The sequence below is a fragment of the Molossus molossus genome, unplaced genomic scaffold, assembly GCF_014108415.1.
Source record: "Molossus molossus isolate mMolMol1 unplaced genomic scaffold, mMolMol1.p scaffold_m16_p_12, whole genome shotgun sequence".
In the NCBI taxonomy this organism is placed as follows: Eukaryota; Metazoa; Chordata; class Mammalia; order Chiroptera; family Molossidae; genus Molossus; species Molossus molossus.
This window is the reverse complement of record NW_023425347.1, coordinates 81,395,940-81,419,743: the sequence shown is the minus strand read 5'-3', so window position 1 is coordinate 81,419,743 and position 23,804 is coordinate 81,395,940. Positions and strand designations below refer to the sequence as shown.

General features: G+C 52.7%; 1 protein-coding gene across 2 annotated transcripts in view; it reads left to right on the top strand.

Moving 5' to 3' along the window:
• The first annotated feature begins 7,636 nt into the window (after positions 1 to 7,636).
• ZNF362 (zinc finger protein 362) overlaps positions 7,637 to 23,804 on the top strand; it is a 39,913-nt gene continuing 23,745 nt past the window's right edge. The window contains exons 1-2 of one of the 2 annotated variants that reach the window (XM_036257035.1): positions 7,637 to 7,781; positions 21,484 to 21,609. In XM_036257035.1, the coding sequence (XP_036112928.1) occupies positions 21,572 to 21,609 (38 nt within the window). In that variant the 5' untranslated portion in view covers positions 7,637 to 7,781; positions 21,484 to 21,571. The remainder of the gene's footprint in view (positions 7,782 to 21,483; positions 21,610 to 23,804) is intronic. The other variant, XM_036257037.1, reaches the window with a different exon arrangement.

Sequence of the window (23,804 nt, the reverse complement as noted above, 5' to 3'; positions counted from 1 at the left end):
TCCCTGAGCACTGGCCAGATTCTGGACGCTGTGTGGGGCACCCTACCTTCTCCAGGTGGGATCATGCCTGTAAAAAGCCCAGCGAGATGCCTCACTTACAGTAAATGGTGGTGTATACAATTTCTAATCCTGACTCACTGCCCTGTGAAATGAGAATTCTTCTCCTCATTTTGTAAATGAGAACATGGAGATGCCCTCAGGTTTTAAAGCTAGTGGGAGCCGGTATTTGAACCCTGTGCGTCTGATCTCAAAACACTCATGCTTTTCACCGATAACTTGCCACCGGATACTATTGGCCCATTTCACAGTTGAAGAAATTGAGGCCCGGAGATGCAACATGGCTGACTCCAGCTCACTGAGGTTATTTAGTAAAGTTCGAATCTGAATAAAACATGTCTGCCCTGCCTGGTTGGGGCTCTGTCTTGCCGCTGGCTCTGCTCTGCTCCTCTGCCCTTCCCTCTGCCACCTCCCCGCATCCCACAACCCCCAGCTCACTACTAGTGATGACTAAGACATAGTCTTGACCCTCTGGCTAAGCAAACACTAAGCTAAATGGCAGACCCAGGAGTTCCTGAATAAGGCTGGCCTATGTAACCAGCTGTCACTGTCCATGACAGACACTGATATTCATGCACAACATCCTTCCTGTTTAAAGCCCAGATTCCTAGGCCTTTGAGATGTAAATAAAAATCGACTGGACTTTCCTACCTCACGTTTTGTAGAACTCCGATGATGTTTCTAAGATTTCTTCAAATCCAGTGACTTACAGAGTCCTCATCACTTCTAGCTCCAAGTGTCTACTTCTAGTGTATCTTTGCTCTCCTCTGCCTGTCTTTCCTGTCTGCTCAGTGCCAATCCAGGCAACCCAGTGCCAACCTCCCATTCAGCGTGCAGCTCCTTTTACCGAAGGCTTAAGAAACAGTGGGGGTTGCATCGTAGCAATGCAAAGGGCAGAAAGATGAATAATATTATCCCTGTTTTATAAATCCTGTAGCCACCTGTCCACTGGCCACCTGTCTCCTCAAGCCCTCCCATTTTACTGACTACCCCCACGGTTCAAGACAATGCTCACATTATTTCCTCTAGTTTACTTGCTGAGTCCCTTCACTTTCAAACATTCAAACCCCATCATTTTTTATTGGATGAATAAATGAACACATAGGTATGTATTTGTACCCAGTTTACACTCTGGTGTCAAATCATGGGATTCGAAATCTGAATGTAGAATCACAGCTGGGGTAAGTATGAAGACAAGGAGAAGTCTGTGGAGCCGTGAGAACATCCTGAGGATAACAGAAGGCCACCCTCAGGATGTGGCTATGAGCCCTGACGTTTTGGGTGAGTAGTTCATTAGGTGATGGTGGGACATGTTGGGTGTGGTCAGGTGGAGGAGCACATGCCAAGAGGAGGAGACTGGCCCTGTGGCAAAAGAAAGCAGCCTGCCTTCCAAGAACTCCGAGGAGGCCTTTGCGGCTGGAGCACAGTGGCCAAGGGGGAAAGTGGTCCTGGTTGAGGATGGAGGGTTTGGGCAGGGGCCAGGCTATGCAGAGACTTGGGGGGCATAATCCCCATCATTTTATCACATGGAGCAATTTAGGCCGCCATCTCCTGCTCAGCTATGAACAGCTTTGATATAGGACAAACTATACCCTACATTCCATTAATATCTCTGCTAACAGGGGGCCAAATACTCAGTATTCCCAGAGGAGGCGGCAAGAGTTTTTTATTTCCCACCATAGCCCCAAAAAAGTGGAAAGGAGAGCACAGACAGATTCTGTTTCATACTGAGATGAATTAGGCCACCACCTTAAGAAGGCAGAGAGGCCAGTTTGGGATTTAAATGACACCCCCACCCCACCCCGTGTGTTATAACTTGGACGGCGCAGATGAGAAGGGTTTGAAGTTGCTGTTGGGGCTGGGGGAATGTGGGCTGGTGTTCTCAGGGAAGATTTTTCCAGGGAGGTGAGATGGGAGTGAGTCCCTGAAGAACAAGCACCCAACGGTGCAATAGCCGAGCTCATATACGATTTTATTTAGTACTTGTCTTATTTAATGAAGTAGGCATCATGCTCAATTTGCACATGAGAAAACTGAGGCCAGAGGGAGGGAGAAACTTGCCTAAGATCATTAGCCTATAAGTGACAAAGCAGTGTGCAAACACAGCAGTATGGGACTCCTACACCTAATCTGTTAACTCCAAACTTTAAGACCTTGAAGGCAACCATGAGCCAAGGTCAAGGGGGTGCATGGCAGAGAACTCACACGCTCTGTCATTCATTCCCTCAGCTAATGCCAGTAGCACCCTCCATGTACTGAGCACTGGAGTGGAAGGAGCTCTGGACCAGGAGTTGGAGGACCTCAGTTGGAGGCCTGGCCCCAGGACTTAGCTAATCATTTTCCTTCATTGGGCTTCATTTTCCCACTTGTGAAATGGGGGCTAATATCCCTGCCAGCCTCCCTCCCAGGGCTCCTGTGGGGGTCCAATTAGAAAGTACGTAGGTTGAAGCTCAAGATGGTTTTAGCTCTGATGGAAGGTACACCCCAGTTTGAGGGTTAAGAAGGCAGCAAGGTTGAGTAGAGGGTGAGGAGAGGAAGATGAAACTCTTTGGGCATCGAGGTCCCCCTGGGAACAGGCTGCAGACACAGTGCTATGAAGCCAGCCTTGTGTTTGCCACGATGGGGGCTGCAGAACCTGGGGGTCACCTAGACACCTGCTTTCTCACACCCCACATCTATCAGTCACTATGTCCTGGTGACACTGAATCCTTAAATGTCCCACATTTGTCCACTTCTTTCCACCTCTGCTAGTTCCACCCTGGTCCAAGCCATCACCATTGTTCACCTGGAAGACTTTGAACGTCTTCCTTCTGGCCTTCCTGCTTTGCCCCATTCCAGCCCATCCGTTCCCCAGCGGCCACAGGGACTTTTAGAAAATAGTTCTGACCACATCATTTCTCTGCTTAATGCCCACCTCCCCAGGACTTCCTGTTGCTCTTAAGCTAAAACCCTAATTCCTTGCCAGGGCCCACCTAGGACATCCAGCCCTCAGTGTCATTTTGTAACCTCCACCTCGTTCCACTCGAGCTCCATTTTCCTTTCTGGCCCTTCTTATGGCAAGCACCTCCTTGCCTCAGGACCTTTACACACTGTTCTTTCTGCCAGAAATGCTCTTTTTTGGTTATTGTTAATCCTCACCCGAGGATATTTTTCTATTGATTTTTAGATAGAGTGGAAGGGAGGGAGGGAAGGAGGAAGGGGGAGAGAGAGAAACATCAATGTGAGAGAGACACATTGATTGGCTGCCTCCCACAGGACCCCGACCAGGGCTGGAGATCGAACCTGCAACCCAGGTACATGCCCTTGACCAGGAATTGAACCTGAGACTCTTCAGTCTGAGGGCTGGAACTCTAACCGCTGAGCCAAACTGGCCAAAGCCAGAAACACTCTTTTCTCGTCTCTCCCCTGGTCTCGGCTTAAATGTCGCTTCTTCTGGGCAATTTTCCTTAGTCTTCACTTACCCACACCCCCGACACCTCAAACCTGTCCTTTGTAGCTCTTAGGAGACTAATCACACAATTATTTGATTATTTTTTGAAATTCTGTCTCCTGGAATGGACTGGGGAGAGTTCACCAATGTCCACTTCTCTTCCCCTTCCAGAGGAGCATTGTACTTCCCAGCTTCCCTTGCAGCTGGGCAGGACCATGTGACTAGTCTTGGCCAATGGATGGTGAGGAAAAGAATGTGTGTCCCCTCCTGGCTGAAATAGTGTAAAACCCATGCACGATTTTCCAGTTTATCTTCGCCTGCCATGGTAACTAAGAAAGTCACATGTTCCAGTGGGTGCAGCTTCAAGATGATAAGGATCCTCAGTCTAGGGCTCTGGGTGACTAGAGCTGAGAACCCAGGATGGGCGTGGGGTACAAGTGAAATACAAGCCAGTCTTGTGTTCTGTCACTGAGGTTTCAGAGTTCTTTGTTACTGCAGCATGGTCTGGTTTATCCTGACTATTTATCCTAACTAGTGCTTTATCAGAGCAGGGCCTGTGTCTTATTCACTGCCTTTCCAGAGCCTGAGACTAACTGCAACATAGAAGTAGGTGCTTTGTAAATACTTGCTGAATGAGTGAAAAAAAAAAACAGCACATATATAACATAATCCCTTCCTCAAATAATTTATGTAATCCATGGGACAAATAGTTATATGCACAACAGTTAGAATATAATCAGGGGCTGAATTGTAAAAGTTAAAGAAGAGGGAGGGAGTTGATGGGTTGGAGCAGTCATGGAGGGCTTGGAGAACAGGAAGATTTGAAGAATTGGAGAGGATGAGAGTGGGCTTGCCGTCTACCCCATCGTTTGTTCATCCATTCAGCAAACACTTATTCTAATGCACCCTGATAAGTGCTTGCCAACAGTGTGGCCAGAGAAACAGGTGCCCTTGGGAATTGAAGGAAAGTGCCTCTCCCCATATGAGAACCTAGAATGGCTTCACAGAGGAGGTGATGTGTAAGCTGAGCCTTGATAAGTAGGTGTTTGCCAGAGATGAGATGGGGAGAAAAGGTCTAAGGATCCCCAGCAGAGGGAACAGCGTGAGCAGAGGCTTGGAGACACAGAGGTACACGGTGTGCTCAGGGAAGGGGCAACATCTGGTGTGACTCGGTTTGGGGGAGAGGAGTCTGGGTGCCAGTAGCAGAGGTGAGCTCAGTTCCTCCATCTCTGGCTTCTTGCTTCTCAGCTCACACTGACTCCATCCATTCAGGCCATATTAAAAGTATCTTGGCTGGTCCAGGAACACATTAAGAGAGCATCTAAGTTAAGATCTGAAGGATGACTTGAAGGTGACCAGGAAAGGTGGGATGAAAGGACAAGTAAGGGTGTTCCAGGCAGAGGAAGCAGCATGTTCAAAGACCTTAGAAGAGAGATGGCGAGGCCTGAGATGGCAGCTTTGCCTGGCGAGAGCATAGCTTCCCAGGTGGTTAGACAGGAGGCTCTAGTGAGGTGGATGGGCCAGATCATGTTACCCTCCCCCCCACAATTCCCCTTCCCCCATAGTTCCCTATCAAGACCTCATCTCAGCAATCAAAGCCTTCATGATTCCGTCTGCCTTTTCCTCTCTACTCTAAACCCTGTGCCTTTGCACATGCTATTCTAAGTGCCTAGAGTTACAATGAGGATGATAATAATAACGCAATAACATTTGTTGGGCCCTTTACAGTATGTTAGGCGCCATGTCAGGCATTATTTCACTGACTAACAATGACATTGGCAATGGCATGGGTTGGCACATTTTTAAAGGATTTTTTTTCTTATTGGACTTTATTTTATAGAATAGATTTCAATTTACAAAAAAATTGAGAAGATATTACAGGGAGTTCCCATATACCCCACCCAGTTTTCTTTATTAGTAACATCTTTTGTTAGTATATTTGTTATAATATTTTATCATTATTTATTGATAGATGCTTTTATTAATATGTTAATTGAATTCTATAGTTTATTAAGATTTCCTTAGTTTTTACCTAATGTCTTTTTTGTGTTCTAGGATCCTATCTAGGGTTCCATGTTACATGTATTTGTTATGTCTCTTTAGTCTCCTCTGGGCAGTAACAGTTTTCCAGACTTTCCTTGTTTTTGATGACCTTGACAGTTTTGAGGAGTACCAGTCAGCTATTTTTAGGATACCCATGGTTTGAGTTTGGTGTATTTCTCATGACAAGAATGGGGTTATAGGTTACTGGGAGGACGTCCACAGAGGTAAAGTGCCATTTTCGTTGCATTTTGAGCATACATACTAGTAACATGGTTTGTGACTGTTGATGTGGGCCATGGTCACCTGGCTGAGGTAGTAGTTGTTTCGCTCTCCCACTGTGAACTTACTTTCCCCACCTTTTTCATACTGTACACTTGGGAAGTTGCAATGCACAGCTCACACTTAAGGAGTGGAGAGTTATGCTCCAACTCCTCGACTAGCTACATGCATTATTTGGACTTCTTCTGCATGAGAGATTTGTCTCTTCTCTCCATTTTTAAATGTATTATCTCACTGAACTTCCCAACAACGGGTTGATACTTATCACTCCCATTTTTCTGGAAACTGGAAGACCCTCCATACTTCCTCATCTGGCTCACACCAGATCGAATTTCGGAAGACCTTCTCTACCTCCTTGAGAAAAAGAGTGGCCTCGCCTGTGTTCTCCTCCCCGTCTTTGTAGTTCCAACTAATTCATGCCACATACACCTGTTGTGCTCTGCTCTGTGCCAGGCACTCTGTTTGGGACTTGGGCTTGAAAACAAATGGCCTATGCGTGTCCTGTCCTCCCGCTGCTCACAGCCTTGACAGCCAGACTGGAAGTGCCATGAGGGCAGGCACTTTGTCCAACTTGTTCTGAGCTGTTTCCAGCCAACGGGTAGATCATCTGATAGCAGATCCTCAGTACTATTTACAAACTGGGAAATGCTTCCTGGAGGATGGCAAATGGTGCAGGACTGGGTGCGTACCCTCTCCCCGCGGACTGGGTGCTCCCTGAGGGCAGGGTCAGCCTTGATTCATCCTGGTCCAGAGGCTGGGTGGCAGTGAATGCCACAGAAGTCTCAGCTGGGGAAAGGACCCAGGGATTGGCTACCTCAGGTAAAAGTGAAGTTTGGAAGCTGACACAACCCTGGAGGCCGAATCCGGAGGACTTGGTGGTGACTGATTGGCTGGGGAGGGTGAGGCGGGAGGAGGAGTCACACACAGATGGCTCTGAGGTCTGGAGCTGGGGACAGCCGGTGCCACCTCTGATAGATTCTGCGAGGAGACGCTGACAGCCTCGGGCGGCCCCACCCTTTGGGGGCTCGGGCCTAGAGCCAGGGAGGGTCGGAGCCTGCAGAGGGAGGGGTGGCCTGTCCTGTCCAAACTTCTGACCCCCAACCCCATGCCCTCGTCTTAAAAACAAACAAACATCTCAGCCTGGATTTTGAGCACGATCGTTGGTTCTCAGGTGTGGGGGCCCATTCTGGGGGTCCCCTTCTGCCAGCGTCTGCGAAGGAGACCCCCAGGGGCAGCCTGCCTCCGCGCGGGGTCGCCCTGATCAGGGCCATGGCTCGCCAGGCCCAGGTCCCCATCGCCGGGGAGGGGGCGGCGAGGCGGCGGCCCAGCCAGGGCGGGACAATGGCCGCGGCCGCCGGGGCCCCGGGAGCCCCCGCGCTGGGGAAGGGGCTGGCCTAGGGCCGGGCGCCGGTGCCCTCCCCGCGCGGCTCGGGCGGGCGGAGGGGGGCGAGGAGTTCCTTTGTGGCTCTGCCTCCGGCGCGGCGCGGACGGTGGGAGCCGCGCAACTTTGCGAGGCGGCGGCGGCTGCGGCGGCGGCGAGAGCCAGACGAGGCCCCGGGGCCCGAGCGGGGCCCCCAGCGCGCGGCCCGCCCCCGCCCCCTGCCCGGCCCCCTCCCTTCGCGCGCCGTCGCCCGCGCCCGGCGCTGCCCACTCGCGGGAGCCCCCGGGGCCGGACGGGCTGCGCAGCCGGAGAGGCGGGGGCCCGACGCGGCCCCCCCCGGAGCCGGGCGCCTGGCGCGGGGGCTCGCCGAGAACACGGGGGGCCGCGCGGCGCTGCAGACCCAGCCTCCCGCCGCCGCCGCCGCCGCCTCGGCGCTTGCAGAACCCAGAAGTGAACAGCAGGCGACCCGGAAGGTTTGCGCGCGGCTCCGCACCTAGCCGGAGCCCGGAGCCGGAGCCCCAGCCCGGCCCTGCTCGGGCCGCCGGGCGCGGGGCTGCGGCCGCGTGCCGGAGCCGCCGCCAGCACAGCCAGGTCCGTGCGGGCCCGGGGCGCGGGGGGAGCGGGCTCCGTGGCGGCGGGTGCCCGCTCGAGCGCCCGCCCGCGGGAAAGTTGCGCGGAGTTGCGGGCGGGGGTGCGGGCCGGGGCGCGGGCGCTGTCAGCGCGGGCCGGGCGCCCCGAGGGCCCGGGGCCGCCCGCGCCTGCGGCCGGGCCCGGAGCGGCGGCGGCGCGCGGGGTAGGAAGTATCTCCGGCGGCGTGTCTGGGTCTGCGCCGAGTGTGTGTGCGTGTGTGTGTGCGCGCGTGTGAGTGTGTGTGTGTGTGTGTGTGTGTGTGTGTGTTTTCTTAAGCCGGGCTATTCAAACCTGCTGCAATTCTCCGGTAAACAATGATTCATGGGACTTAATGCAAATAAACGGATTGCAAACGGCGCGGTTCGCGCACTTTGCAGCCGGCCGGGTGGAGCGGCCAGTGCCGGATTTCTCCCTTTTTTTGCAGATCTGCAGAATATGGCGTCCCTGTCCTGTTTTAAAAATAAGCCAGGCTGCCATTTTTGTTTTTCTTTTGTCTGAAAATTTTAATAAAACTGTCTGAGAATGTGGGAGAGGCGGCTGGAAGCAGAGGGGGCACCCGAAGGGTTGGCTTTTTTTCCTTTTCTTTGGCGAGAGCCGCGAGCCTTTCGGGGAGGTGAGACACAATGCAATTGCACTTTAAAGAAAAAAAAAAAGGAAGCCGCTGGGCGATTTGGGGGGTAGGGCTGGGAATTTAAAGTTAACTCCGAAAGTTTTCTTTCTTTCTTTCTTTCTTTTTTTTAAGCTCTCTCTCTGTCTCTCTGTCTCTGTCTCTGTCTCCCCCCCCCCTTTTTTTTTGAAGATGGTGAAATGCCGCGAAAGTATCTTGGGGTCCATTTCTCTCCCCAGACAGTCGCCTTTGCAGGAATTTTGGGAAAAAGTTAACTGCCGGTTTCCTCAGAGCTGCGGGAGGCATGTGGAGGGCTGGGGACAGGGGTTTGGGGGGACCAGGAAACGTCTTTGGGAAGAGGCTGTATAAAATGGTATTGCGAGGAACTATACTCTCAGATTTGAGGGAGAATGCTGGCAGTAGGGGCTCCGAGTGGGCCCCGGGTTTCTGACTGGGGATCCTGGCAAGAGGAAATAAACCTGCTTTCCAGCACCTTGCCCTCTAGCAGTGTGTGGGGAGTGGGCCTGTCCCCACGGGAGGCAGAGGGGCCTCCCTTCTAGTCCAGAATCCTGCCCTGGGTGCCAAGGGTGGCTCCCAGAGCGGCTACTAGAGCCCTCTGGCAAGTGTGCTTGGTTGGCAGTTGGAGAGCCCCTTCCCCAACCTGCTAGGCTTCCTGCTCCAGGAGTTGGCATCTGGTTGTGAATGCCCCCAGGGGTGGGCTCTTGGCTGGGTGCAAGCCTGCAGCCCCAGCAGGTCCTGTCTGAGAGGTTGTCTGGTGGTGGGGACCTCTGCTGGTTTGCTAGTGGGGGTTGTCTGAGCCTCTCCCCTGCGGTGGCTCCCACCCCTTTTTGCCACCCCTGCCAGCACCCTGGAGGCTCTCTGTTGGAGGCAGTGAAGTTCCTGAGGTATCTCACTGGACAGATCAGGGCCTGCTGGCTTTGCACGCTGCAGAGCAGGTCTGAAGTCCAGGTCTGGGTGGCTGGTGCTGTCCAAGGCACCAGGGCTCCTTGGGCCTGGTCTTTCCTCTGTTGGGACAGTATCTGTCCTGGGAGGACCCTGAGCCCTTCTGTCCCCTGCCCTAGTGTTTCCTGGAGGAGACACTTGTAATCTTATTCCTGGTCTGTGTCTTGGCTCCACAGGGCAGTGTGAGCTCCCTGAGGGCAGAGTCAGGGGTTGGAGGTAGGGGTTTGGAGTTCAGGACTGTAGAACTCGGCATGCCTGGGCCAGAGGTACCAAGGCAGGCATTTTTCAGATGAAGAAACTGAAGTCCAGAGAGGGGAAAGTGACTTGCCCAAAGTCACATTGCCAGTTAGGATAGCTACATCAGGGACCCGATGTTCAGGCTCCCACTTCTGGGCTCTCTCCACTGATCTCTGGCCCTGACCCCTGAGAGGGTCGTTTTGGAAAGAACTAGACTAGAATGTGACAGCATGTTTCCCTTCACTGGCCCCCCCCACTCCAACCATAATAATCCTTCATGAATGAATGGAATTTGCAGTTTGTACAGTATAGTGCATGGTTGTTAACACAAGAACTCTGTTGGGGTGAAATTGTCAAGGTAAGGATACTTAACCTCATCTTAAAATTTAGGAAATTTAGCCTTAGAGAGGTTGAGCAGTGGCAGAGGCTTCCAGAGGCTCCTTGTCACGGCGTGGGGGGTTGGGGGAGGGGTGGGTTGGGGGTGGCTTGTCCTAGGTGGACTTGGGTGCTCATGGACAGGATTCTCTCTCCTTCTAGTTTTTGATCTCTCAACTTCTGCTGACCCAATGGCTGTGTAAAAAATCTAGAGACCTACCCCCTATAGACTGTCAGAGCTGAAAAGGCCCTGAGAGGTCACCTGGGCTCAGAGACAGGAAGCCACTGGGTGAAGTCACCCAGCAATTTGGGGTCCAGCTAGGACCAGAGCCCTGGTTTCCTGTTTCCCTTCCTCTGTGAAACACTCAGAGGGAGAGTGAACCACTCTACCCACGCCAAACTCCCCTGGGTTCAGGAGAGCTGGTTGTGCTGGTGGGCACTATGATGGCCAACACTTAGAGACATGATCTGTCCCGGGGCGGAGGAATAGGCTCTCTGAGTTCTTGGGGAATGGAAGCAAGCGACCTCAGGTGGAGAGGAAGCTGGTATGTGGGTGAGGTGTCAGCTGGGTCTGAATAGCCCGGCTTCAGCCCTTTCCTGGGCAGGCACCTCTCTGTAAAGTGAGAGTTGTTCCTTCCTTCCTTCATCTCCCATCTATTAGTTTATCCATTTATCCTTTTTAAAAAAATGTATGTTTTTATTGATTTTTTTAGAGAGAGAGGAAGGGAGAGAGAGATAGAAACATCGATGTGAGAAAGAAACATCAATCGGCTGCCTCCTGCATACCCCTACTGGGGCTCGAGCCCACAACCCGGGCATATGCCCTGACCAGGAATCATGTGCCCTGACCAGGAATCGAACTGGGACCTCTCAGTCCATGGGACGATGCTCAGTCCACTGAGCCACACTGGCCGGGCTTATCCTTTATTCTTTTATTTTTATCCTTTATTCTTTTATTTTATCCTTTATTGTTTCATTCATTAGTTTGTTGGTTAGTCATTTCATTAATCCCCCCACTGACTGTCTATCCATCTGTCTGTCCATTTGTCTGTCCGTCCGTCCACCCACCCAATCCCCAGCATGCCTAGCCTAGGTTGGACAGCCATGTGAGATACAAGTACAGCCCTCTGGGGCTCTAAAGTCAGCAGGGAAAAAGGTGTGAGACTGCAGGTGTGTAAAGCACTAGCCAGGGCAGTATTCAGGGGTGTCTACTTGAGCCCTCAGGGAAGGTCTCTAGAAGAGGAGGCTTAAAAATACCAAAGGAGTTCCACAGACCATGGCGATGGTGGATCTGATCTGGTTCCTAGCACCAAGTTCCATTTGTGTATTGAACTTTATAGCTTGCACAGTGTGATGCATGGTTTGTGTGACCTTGGGCACATACTTCTCCTCTCTGAGCCTCAGTTTCTTGATCTTAAAGTGGGGCATTCTCTGTGAAACTCTCATGAGTTGTTGGGAGTGATAACAAGTGTGTGTGCAGTGTCTCCCAGCCCTGGCCAGGCATGTGGTAGGTGCTCAGTGTACACCAACTGACTTATAAGTATTGTTGCTTCCCAGCCTAGGCTCTGCCATGATTTTGAAAACTTGTGATGTTTTCAGAATGAACCAAATGATCTGCTCTGCCTTGTCATTCCAATGCTGAAACTTTTCTAATGTTTCCTAGGCATTTAGAAGAACAAAAATCCCAAGTTCTGCAAGGAACTGCGGGCCTACAAGGCCCTTCAGGCCTGGGCCTGCCCACCCCTCAACTTCAGCTCCCCTGTCCCCTGCCCCTCCCCACCCCTATCTCTGCTCTCACCATCTCCAGCCACACTGGCTTCTTTCTGTACCTTGAATTTACAAAGCCTGTTGGCAGGGCCTTTGCACACCCCCCACCTAAATGTTTTCATGGCCAGCACCTCCTTGTTTCACAGCTTCCGACTCATTGTCACCTCCTCAGAGGGGCTTCCCTGACCACCTGCTCTGTAATAGCTTCCCACTGTCACTCTCGGTCATGTCACAGCCCCTTTTTATTTTTTCTTGTGGCTCTTACCAGTATCCCAAACTTTCTCATTCATTTGTTCTATTTGCACTTCTTGTCTGTCTACACTGCCGGAACATGCTTAAACCCCATGCAGGCCAGTGGGCAGATGGTTCCAGCACATGCCACTGGGGCTTTTGTGGAGACCCAGGTGTGGCGGCTGTCCCGGCGGCGGCTGGAACCTGAAGTGACACCGAGCTCTGTCCTCTCCTCGCCTGGGAGGCTCCAGGCTGTTGCTAGGAAATAATGAGATGATTAAGTCACGGGATCTAAGAATCCCAGTCTCTTCCAGTCTCAGAATCTTAGCATCGGGAAGCTCTCTGCCTCAGAACCTTGGACGCGTGGAGTGTTCGCATGATCCCATCTGGGGTTTAGAATCTTACGAAGGGGACTCTCTCTCTGCCTCACTTTCACTGAGAGTCAGGCCGTGTTATAAAAGGCAGTCTCAGTGTTAATGGATTTAACCCTCGTTTTACAGATGAGGAAATCGAGGCACTGAGACTAAGTCATTTGCCAGAGTCTACAGAGCTTGTTAAGGGCATTGTGGGATTTGAACCCAGCACTTTGGGGCTCCTCCTTAGAATCCCACAGCTGTTGAGGAGAAGCCCAACTTCACCAACCCGTGCCCAGAGCTGGAACCTCCTTCCCACATCTGACCTCTGCTCGAGTAGCGGGGTCTCCTTCCTCACCAGCTCCTCCCATTCTCCCCTTGGCAGACAGTTGTTGCTGGAAAGATTTTCCTTATAAAGTGTTATGGTTTCCCAGTGCTTTTGTCCTTGTGGTTTTGTGACTTCAGTAGTTTCTTTCTCCCCACTGGGTTGTGAGTTCCTTGAAGGCAGGCAGCTTTGGTGCATGGTGTTGAATGAATGAATGTATGAATGAATGTATGAGTGAATGAATGAATGAATGAATGGTGTGTGTAAAGAATGCATCCTGAGCTCCTGTCTCTGCAGCACTGTGCTAGGCACCTGTTCCAGGGTATTGGGCAGGCTTGATGTACTTAGGGAAAGAAGACAGTTACCTCTCTACATAGCCCCAAGAAGTCTGCATCGATGATGTTTATAACCCCTATTCTTGGAGAACCATCTGAAATCTAAAGTCGCACACTAATTGGAGAGAGGTAGATTCATAGATGATCCAGTCGAACCTCATTTTGTCCACTGTGGAGATAAAGTGGGAGGGGAGGGGAGTAGAGCGCGTCCAAGGACACTCACATCTCGAGATGCTTTACCTGGTGGGCTTTCTGCTCCCCGGGTGCTGACCGGCTGCCACACTATGTGCCAGGTTCAAAGGCAGGGACAGACCTCTGGAGAAGCTCCCTCTGTGGCCCCAGCCTTCTCACCTCCCCAGTGGGGGCCACATTCCTGATGCTCAGGACTGTACGAGGGCCCAGCACCGCCTGGCACTTGGGCGGGATTGAGGAAGTGGGCATGGTGGAAATGGGTTGGGGGCTCTGGGGATGGCTTCCTGGGACCTGGGGCTAGGGTAGGATTTGGGGAGGGGCCTGAGTGGTGTTTTAGTGGATAAAGTGTTGGGGGAATGCCCAGGTATTTGACTCTGGGGCCCTTGTTCCTACCTCATTTATGTGGCCACAGGATTTCCTTGGTGGGGGGTCCCCACCATCTAGGTTCTTTTCTGAGCTTTGGGCAAAGGCTTCATGCTCCTTGAGGGGATAGTGAAGCGATTTCAGGTTCTGGGGTTCAATGGGAGAAAGCTGGCTGGGGCGGGCACCCCCTCTGAAAACCACACATTCACATTATCAGCCATCCACTACCACCTTGACCCTACCCTCCTTTGTCAATTTGGGGTGCTCCCGTGCTATTTCCGAAACACCACCAGAGATGCCTGAACTGGGCCACGGGAGCCAGGAGTTCAGGAGGCATGGCTGCTGGAGTGCGGTCCACACACGACACATCACATGGGGACACTGCCACCTGCAAACACCTGAGTGCACCTTCCCAGGAAATGACAGCCAGCCACCTGGCTGCCCCTCCTCATGTATGTTCACATGCATGGTACGTGCCAAGTTTATCATCCGCACTCAGGCATACTCATATATATGTGTGTTGTTACATGTAGGTGTGTCTTTTTTGTTAATCCTCACTCAAGGATATTTTTTCAATTGATTTTTTTTAGAGAGTGGAAGGGAGGGAGGGAAGTGGGGGTGGGGAGAGAGAGAAACATCAATGTGAGAGAGACACATGGATTGGTTGCCTCCCTACACACCCCAACCAGGGTCGGGGATTGAATCTGCAACCCAGGTAGTGCCCTTGACTGGGAATCCATCCGGTGACCCTCAGTGTGTGGGTCGGCTCTCTAACCAGTGGGCCACACTGGCCAGGGCACATGTAGGTGTATGCCTGTTCATTTATACCTTGAGGGTGTAGCCTCACATTCTGCGCTGTGCACACGGTCTCTCATGCACTCACGTATGTGCCCACGCCCTGAATGGATCTGCTTACAGAGGGGGAGCAGGCAGCTCGTTTCCATCTCCCACATTCATTCAGCAGTATTCCTGAGCATTTACCACATACCAAGCCGTGTGCTAGGTGCTGGTGATAGAGGTGAGGAAACCTGACACAGATCCTGTCCTGGGCGGGGGGGACAGACATTATACAAAGGAGTACACAAATGATGATGTGATTATAGATTTTGGTAAATGCTGGGAAGGAACTCCTTTTTTCTGATGTGGGCTTTCCTATAGCTTTGTACGTGTACATTTACTGTGAGTGACAGTTATGATGCATGTAGGGGGAGGTGCTTCTGGGAGGAAGTGACGTCTGAACTGTGGCCAGAAGTTTCCCAGGTGATGGCACAGAGGCAAAGGGAGCAGCCTGGGCAAAGGCCCTGAGGGGAAATCAAGGAACATGGAGAAGTTGGTAGCTCCTAGACAACACCTGAGCAAGGGTGTAATAGACCAGGAGGCGGGCAGGGTCTGGACTGGCAGGACCTGGAGTAGGTCTTCTCTGACCTCTACCCCTCTCACGGGTCCACCCCAGGCACTCCCCACCCAGTCTCTGACCAGTCCAGTCCTCCCTTTGCTGCCTTGCCCTGCTGCTCAGGGCCCACCGTCTGCTGCCTTCACCCAGGCCTGAGCCCTGTCTGACCTGCCCCACAGGCCGCCTGTCCCCAGGGGTCTGGCCGTCTGCCAGGGGTTCCCTGCCTACAACCGCTAGGGCCTGTTAGAAAGTTCCTGGGGGCCAGGCCACAGCCAGGCTTCAGCAGCTGGCTGTCCTGCTCTGAGGTGATCCCAGACGTGTCTCCAGGTCAGCAGAGCAGCCCCTCTGGGTCCTGAGAGGTCCCAGGGCTGCCGCACTGCCCACCGGGCCCAGGTAACAGCACTGCCTGGTCAGCTTCATGTGGGTCTTTGGAATGTTGGGAGAGGTTCCCTATGCCTTTGAGAACCTAATAACAAAACATCAGTTGCTGATACGGATTTCTTACTATGTACCAGGCACGCTTTAAAAACTTTACCCGTATTAACTCATTTACTCTTCACAAAAATACTGTGGAGATACCATTATCTTCCCCAGTTTGGTAACCCTGGGGCCTCCACCACACTATCTTGTTCCAGAATCTGTACTGTTGACCTGTCGGGTGCCACACTGCCCCTCAGAGGGTCCAGGAACCCAGCTGTGACTTAGTTTTATAGAGGAAGGAACGAAGGCCCAGAAAGGAAATGGACTTGACAAAGGTCACACAGTCATCGATGGTGGAGGGTTCCAGCTACATGACCATGGGCAGGTCACACAATTCTCTGAGCCGTATTCCTGCCCCCCAGCAGGAAAAGATTAGCATAGAAGCCAGGAGGGTGGGAACTTTGGGGTTTGTAAGCAAGGGGACTGCCACTGAGAAGGGACATGGAGTGGGGGCTTCTTGGGTGCCCTGGGTGTGCGCTTTATAACAAGTCACCAAGCTGTTCGTTTTGTTTTAAGCATCCTCCTGAACGTGTGTTGTATTTAGAAATGTTCGCAGCATCTACTTCACAGGGTCATTCGGAGGCTGAATGAGAAATGCTTGTAAAGCATCTAATAGCACCTGACATGGAAGAAGTGCTCAGTGACCACTAGTGTCGTTGTTATTGTTATTGGCATTTTCTGGCGGCAGAAGGAGTTCCCTGTGGGGAGGGAGCTGGGGATCCCCAGGGGAAATGGAAGGAGAAGGGCTGTGCTCAAAGGCTGCCGAAGTCTCTCAGCCCTGGGGGACAGCCATGGCCCATCTCCCAAGGGGGCACCGAGGCTCCCAGAGGGTGAGAGTCACTAGTGGCCCTGGGGGCTCTGGGTGGCTGGCGGTGGGATGGGAGGGGCACAGAGGAGGTGTAGCATTCCAGCTCCCATTGACAGGGCACAGACAGCAGCCCCTCCTGCTCTGGTCAGCCCACCGTCACAATGGAAACAGTCCTTCCCAACACACAGGGCTGTGGAAACCCAGCCTAATTGGACCCAGGGCCCTTGGGAGCCTGTTCCTCACAGGAAGTTCCCAGGAGCAAGCTTTTGAGGCTGGCCTGGGTCTCGGGGGTGGGTGGGGTGCAGCAGCTGGGGCTCAGGGCTCTGAGCTGCATGGAGTGGGGCACGTGGAGGGCAGAGCAGTCACGGTCTCAAGGCCCTGGGAAGATGGGAACCCTCAACGTGTCTGTCCTGGACCTGCTCGTCCTTTCCAGGCCGTCATCTGGCCCCACAATGGCCTCTCCACTGAAAACCTTGACCTAGAACCCTGGTCCTTTATGAATTTCCACTTTTCCCCCTTTCTCTGTGAATTGCTACTCTGTACCCACAGCAGATCAAACATGACTCCTGTGCTTTCCTGCCTCTGGGCCTTTGCACTGCAGTCCTTTCCACCCGGCTTGCCCTTCCCTGGCCTCTCTTGACATCTCCCTTCATGAAATCTTCATTCAGATGGGCTCATCTTCCCAGGAACACCCCACCCCCTGGCCCAGCCATACCCCCAACAGTAGCTTGCTGCCTCTTTGGGGCAGGAGTGTGTTTGAGAACCCTTTGCACCCTCACGAGCTAGTTTTCCATGCCTTTGCACACGCTGCCCCTCTGCTCAGAAGGCTCTCTCCACCCTCACTCTCCTGGCAAACCTCACTCTTCCAGGTCCGCACGGACAGACTCCCTCTCATTGATTCTCTCAGTGAACATTTATTAGGCACCTTGTGTGAACTAGGCACTTGAGCACCTCCTTGTGGCCAGCACCTGACTCTGGGCCCACAGCAGTGGCTCCATTTTTGTGGGTCAGGACTGGAGGGAGTATTCAGAGATGTGATACAAAGGTGGGGTAGGGAGCAGTGGGTGTCTATAACAGGGTGGCCCAATTCCTGTTGGGGAGAAGGTCAGAAAGTGACTTTTAAGGAAGAGCCTGGTGGGGCCGAGTCGGGGTACGGGGTTGTAACCAAGAACCAGACCCAAGCTCTCCTTGGGGAGCTCCCAGCTATTTGGGGACTGGGCAGACAGTAACCAGACAAGTTCTAGGACAATGGGATCAGTGACTTGGTGGGGGAAACCCCAGCAGCTGTGGGAGCTCAGAGGAAAAGCTGCAGATGTAGCCTTGGAGGGGGTGGCAATCAGGAAGGTTTTCCCAAGGCAGTGACACTGAGCTGCCGTTTATTGGTTGATGGGAACCCGGCAGGGTTTCGGCTGGGTGATGCCCCCCAGATGGAAGGAAGGGCACAGCCGGTGCAAAGGCACAGTGGCACAAGAAAGCAACTAGTTTCGGAGGAACCTGCAGGCAGTGAGGCTGGAGAGAGGGAGGTGCCTGTCGAGATGCATGTGGCCAGCAGGGTCTCCTTGGGAAAGGCCCCTGGGTGCCATGCTGGGGGGTTTGAACTGTACCCCAAAGTGATGGGAACACAAGTGGGATTTAAGCAGGAGAGTGAGGGCCCTGGGCAGTCTTTCCTTGGTTTTGGCCTGGTCCTCCTCCCTGAAGCCCCCAGATAGGATGGGGGTGGGGGTGGGGGTGGGGGAGTCCCTGGCTGGGGTCTGGGCTAGGTGCAAGGCTCCCTGTGCGACTTAGAGCAAACCACTGGTCTTCTCAGCCCCTCTCTCCTGGGTAGACCTGCAGGGCATGAGGCCAGAATCCACATGGGGCTGTGTGTGGCTTGGGGTGTTTTTGCTTGGACAAAGCTTGCTGAACCTTTAGTTTTATTAAAAATATTCCTTAAATAAAAGTCACGTAAATACCCTACAGAAAAATCAGAGTAGCCCAAAATACCACCGCTATTAGCATTTTTGTGTTTCCTTCCCCGCTTTTCTCTCGTGCCTCGTTTTTATATAGATGTGATTGCTCTAGCATATAATTTTTAAAACTTCCCTCCCACCACCCCCGACTAATGTATCACAAGTATTTTCTGAATGACTGCGGGGTGGTTTTAATCCTTTCCAACAGATCCAGTGTCAGGGTGGAAGGTGTGGGCTCTGGAGTCCAACTTTGTAGGTTCAGATCAGACGCGGACTGCTTGGCTTCGGGCAAGAGACCTAATCTCTGGGCCTCAGTTCCTTTTCAGGCTGATAGGAGTGCTAAGTCATTACAAAGCCAGCAAACACTGTTACTAATGGCTGTAGACTGTGTCGCTGTTTAACATGATTTATAGGGCCATCCCTGTCATGTTTAAAATTTCAGATGGTCCAGGTTTTTGCTATTGTAAGAAACCACTGAAGCAAACAGCTTTGTGCCTAAAACTTTGTCTGTGCTGGGGATATTTTCTAGGGACAGATGACCGAGAATGGGATTGCTAGGCCAGGAAGTCTGAAAATTTTTAGAGCTTATGACACATTATTGCCAGATTGCCTTCAAAAATGATTGTTCTAGTTTACACTCCCAGCAATAATGGGAGTGCCAATTTCTTTTCTTTTCATTAATCCTCACCCGAGGATATTTTCCCACTGATTTTTAGAGAGAGTGGAAGGAAGGGAGGGAGGGAGAGAAAGAAACATCGATGAGAGAGAGAGACATATTGATAGGTTGCCTCCCTCACGACCCTGACAGGGGCCAGGGATCGAACCTGCAACCCAGTTATATGCCCTTGACCTGGAATTGAACACGCGGCCCTTTGGTCCACGGGCCGATGCTCTAACCGCTGAGCCAAACTGGCCAGGGTGGGAATGCCAATTTCACCATAGGCTTGCCAGCATTGTGTATTATCATTTTCTTATTTCTGTTTGCTATTTTAACAGGTGAAGCACATTTAATTTTCACTGCTAGGGAAGCAGAACCATTTTCTGTGGTCAGCTGTTAACATCCTTTGGGTGTGCCAGTCATAACAGCACACAACCGCTTCTCAGATCAGTTAGGAAGATAGGGCTTAGACACAGGAAATAGGGAACACAGGAAATAGGGAACACCGGAACACAGAGTGTCCGGGTGAGTGGAAGGGACCCAGAGGAAGGAGAGGGGACTTTCTCTACCTGGACCATGGCACTTTCAGTTCCTCCGCCTACCATTCATTCATTCAAACATTTATCAGGTACTGTGTTGGGCTTGAAAGGTAACCGACTCATCCCGGATTCTGCCCTAGCAGAGAGCATGCCCAGTGGCAGGGATGGATGGGAAAACAGGCAGAAAACGGAGCCATGAGTCTGATGATGGAAATGCAGGACACAAAGGGAGCAGAGAGGAGAGGCACCGGACACAGCCTGGCGAGTGGAAGTAGAGGGTCCCAGAAGGCTTTCAGGAGGAAATAGCCTGTAAGCTGGGGCCTGAGGAACAGCTGTAGTTAGCCAGTGAAATGGGCAGGGCAGAGGGCTCCGGGAGGGGCAGCCTGGTGGAGGGGAGGCAGTGAGAGGGGAAGTGGGCTGGGGGACTCCCAGTCTGGCAGGGGCGTGTGAGGCAGGGACTAGCCAGGGAGGCAAAGAGGTCAGCAGGGCTGAATATGTAAGGACTAAGGAATCGAGACCCTGTCTGCAGGGAAGTGGGGAGCCAGGGAAGGTTGAGGAGAGTGTTGTGATCGGATGTATATTTTACAGTTTGAAATGTCAAGGTCACTACTATGGGAGACTGGAATTAGGGATGTGGGTGGCAGTGGGGACATCTGTGAGGAGACTCTTGCAGTAGCCGAAGGGGGGCCTGGACCAAAGCAGGGAAAGGGGTAGAGACACTCTTCTCCCCACCTGGCGGAATCCTAACCAGCTTCAAAGTGAAGCTTGCCTGTCACCTTGTCAGCTAGCCCTTACTGACATTTGCTGTCCCCTACCCAGGTCACGGGTACCTGGAGGATGGGGGCTGTGCAGGGCCTGGCAGGTAACTCAACCGACCGTCCACCATGAGCTGACCTTGACCTCTCCCTGCTGCCTCCATCTGTTCCTCCTCCTCCCCCACCCCTCTGCCAACCTTTCTTTCTTTCTTTTTTTTCTTTCTTTGTATTTCTCTTTCAGTTTTTAAAGAATAAATTTATTGTTTTCAATATGAAAGCAACCGAACAATATTACGGAGGATCTGGAAATCTGAGAAACAAAGACAAAAGTCAGATCAGCTCCAGCCGCCTCCCCAGCACTCCCAGCCTCCCTCTGGGCGTGGTCCCTGCTGCTTGCTTTTTCTGACGCAGGTTTTTATTTTTGCCTCCTTGTAATCATAGTGTCCGGGCAGTTTTGGGTCCTGCTCCCTCCCATTGGCTTTGTGGCCGCAGGGTCTGGGCAATTCTCATTTTTTAATGTCTGTGGGATGGGCTGGGGGTGGGGGTGGGACATTCATTGCTTAACCGCACCCCCTGCCCTTCCTGCAGTGGGCAGGGCTCGTCACATCCTACCATCCTCACTGTGCTTGTTTGTCTAGGCCGCAGCCTCCCTGGGTGGCAGGGCCTGGCACCTGGTGTACCCCTTCTGCGGTACCCCTCCCCGGTTCCCCCTTGTGGAGCTTGCTAGGCTGGCCTCAGGGGCCACCCTCCTGGGACAGAGTGATGGACAGACCTGGTTTCAAATCCAGACTGGGCTCTGTGACCTCAGACAAGTTACTTAACCTCCCTGTAACTCGGTTTCCTTATAAAGGATCTATTACAACAGTAAAATAATGGCTGTAAAATGCCCCGACACAGTTCCTAGCCCATTGTAAGTGCTCAAGAAAAGGCAGTCGATATGATTATACTTTTTCATTCTATGAAGAGTTTCTGAGACCACAATGGGCTAGATGCTGGAATGGCAGAGGTGAATGAGCACCACCCCTACCTGGGAGAGCTCATAATCTGGCAGGGAAGTCACCCAGGGAAGCCGAGCGCCACACCAGGGTATGATTGTCCCTGTAGTGCCGGGTGGTGTCCTTACTCCATCACTTGCTAGCTGTGTGACTTTGGGCAAGTTGGTCAACTTCTCTGAGCTGCTGTTTCCGCTTCTGTTAAATACACATTTCACAGGGTCATGGGAAGATTCAGTGACATGATGCAAATGACAAAGCACAGTGTCTGGCACATAACAGGTGTTGAAATCAACGGTAGCTGCCATTTTATTATTGTTATTGTTATTCTCATATACAAGGTGCTGTTGGGAACACAGAGGAAGTGACTGACTGGGGGTTCAGGGAAAGCTCCGTAGAAGAGGGAACACTTGAGCTGGGTCTTGAAGGATGAGTAGAAGTTCACCAAGTGGGAAAGGACACTCTAGGTAAGCAGCCTGTGATTCCAGGTTGAAATCTGTCAATGAGGGGTTTGTTCTTTGGGGGATTAAGCCATTGTGTTCATCCCAGCTTCCCTGAGCACCCCTCACTGCCTCCCTCGGGGTCTGCACCGAGGCCGTATGCACGCACCCACTTCAACAGCATCCCCCGTGACTCTGTGTCCTGTTGCTGTGGGTTTCTGTTCCTGGGAGTGGCTGTGTCCCCATCTGTCCATGTTTGGGGCTACATGTCTGTGTCTGTTACGTGTGTCTGAGTTTGGTGCTGTCTGTCTGCATGTTCCTGTGGCCATGTTTGTCTACATCACTATCCGGAGCAGGCCACACCATGGGCAGCAACCTGCACATACTTCCTTGGCCTCCAGCTCAAACAACCAGGCCTCCTTGGGCACACTCCTGCCTGGCCCAGGTTTGGCCCCTGCCCGTCACCTCCATTCCCCGGGGGCCTCCTAATGGGTTTTCTCTCACTGCCTCCACTTCTGACCTCTCCAGTCCTGTCCGCACTCAGCAGTCAGGGGGGTCTTTCCAAACCACAGATTCTGTCTCGTCACCCACTGCTTCAAATCCAGACTCTAGGACTAGGGTTCAGGAATTGCCCTTCTGGGTCTGGCCCTGGCTGAAGGCTCCAGCCTCGTGTTCTGTCTCTCAGTCCACACTGGAATGCTTCAGGCCCCTTCACATGTCGTGTTGCTTCTCACCTCTGAGCCTTTGCTCAGCTACTGCTTCTGCCAGAAATGTTTCCCAGTCCTTCTTTGTCTGGCTAACTCGCACTCATCCTTTAAGACCCAAAGCAGGCATCACCTCCCCTGGGAAGTCCTCCCTGATCCTTTCTTTCCATCCTGGGTCGGGTCCCTGGCTCTGGGCTGCTCATTCCTTGCTTGGGGGGCTGAAGCAAGTGACTTGCCCAAGATCACACAGTTGGTGAGTTGGAGCCAAGATTTGAACCTGGGTGCGTTGGGCTCCAAGCAAAGCAGGCTGCTCCGTGGGCCCGGTGAGGTAGCTAGGACTTGTGGAAAGAAGTGAGCATCCTGAGGACGTGGCTGTTGGTGGATCTGAACTGGGAAGGGAGGGAAAGGATGTGTTGTGGATCAGCGTATGTATGTGGCAAGAGCATTTGGGCAGATGGAGATACCCTCTCGGAGTTGGGAATGGCTAGAGGAGGTGTCCTTCTTAGGGGAAGGCCAAGTCCAGCGTAGGCCTGCCGAGTCAGAGGCTCTGGGACAGCCAGAGGGGTGTGTCAGGAGGCAGCTGGGCCTGGAGCTCCAGGGAGAGGCCTGGGCTGCAGGCGGACACCTGAGGGTTGGCTGGTATTTAGAGTAGATGGGCCACCCAGGTACTGAGGTCCGTGGGAGAGAGGAAGCTCCTGTCCTATCCTAAGCAGCCCAGTGGGGAGAGGGGCCTGTGTAAGAGACTGGGATGAGGGACACATGGGTCACAGCACACAGATCTTCCCAAAGGGCCTAGGTGGTAGGGAGGCCATGTAGGACTCGAAGGTGGCCTGTCGCCTTTGACCACATGGAGGTCCTTAGAGGTACCTAGTAGGTTTCATAGGCAGTTCTTTTTTGCAGAAACTTGGGTCACTTGCCTGCTTCCTCCACTTAGCTTGCGGCTCCTGGAGGGCAGGGCTCTTCTGTTTGCCTCGGTCCCCCAGCCCTGGTTCCCTGTTGGCCCATAGGATGTATCAGAACAAATGGAGGTATTGATGGACAGATGGTGGGTGGGCCAGCTGCCATCAGGATGCTGTTTTCAGAGGCAGATCTAGGAGGTATTTCATTCATCACCCAACCAACTTTTCCCCCTTTTGGAACAAAACAACATGACAGCTTGCTTGTCCCACTGCAAGGGTCAGTGTTGTGCGTCCCAGGACTCAGTACAGAGTCTAGGCTTCTGTTGGGCTTGAAGCCCAGGCCACATGCCCTGCCCGACCACCAGCATGTCCCCTCTGCCTGTTCTGCACGGACATTCAGCCCCAGCCCACCCAGTCTGCTCTGCCTTCATTCCCTCTGCCCCCAGCACGGCCCTCAGGCTTCTCCCTCTGACCTTGGTCCCCTTAGATTCATCGCTCCCCCGGCCAAGCGCACTTCCTGATGCCTTCTCGCCAACAGCATCCACCTCTACACCTTAGCATAGCGTTCAAGGCCCTGCCAACTGGCCTGTGTCTCTCACGCCCTCGCCACGCTCCATGC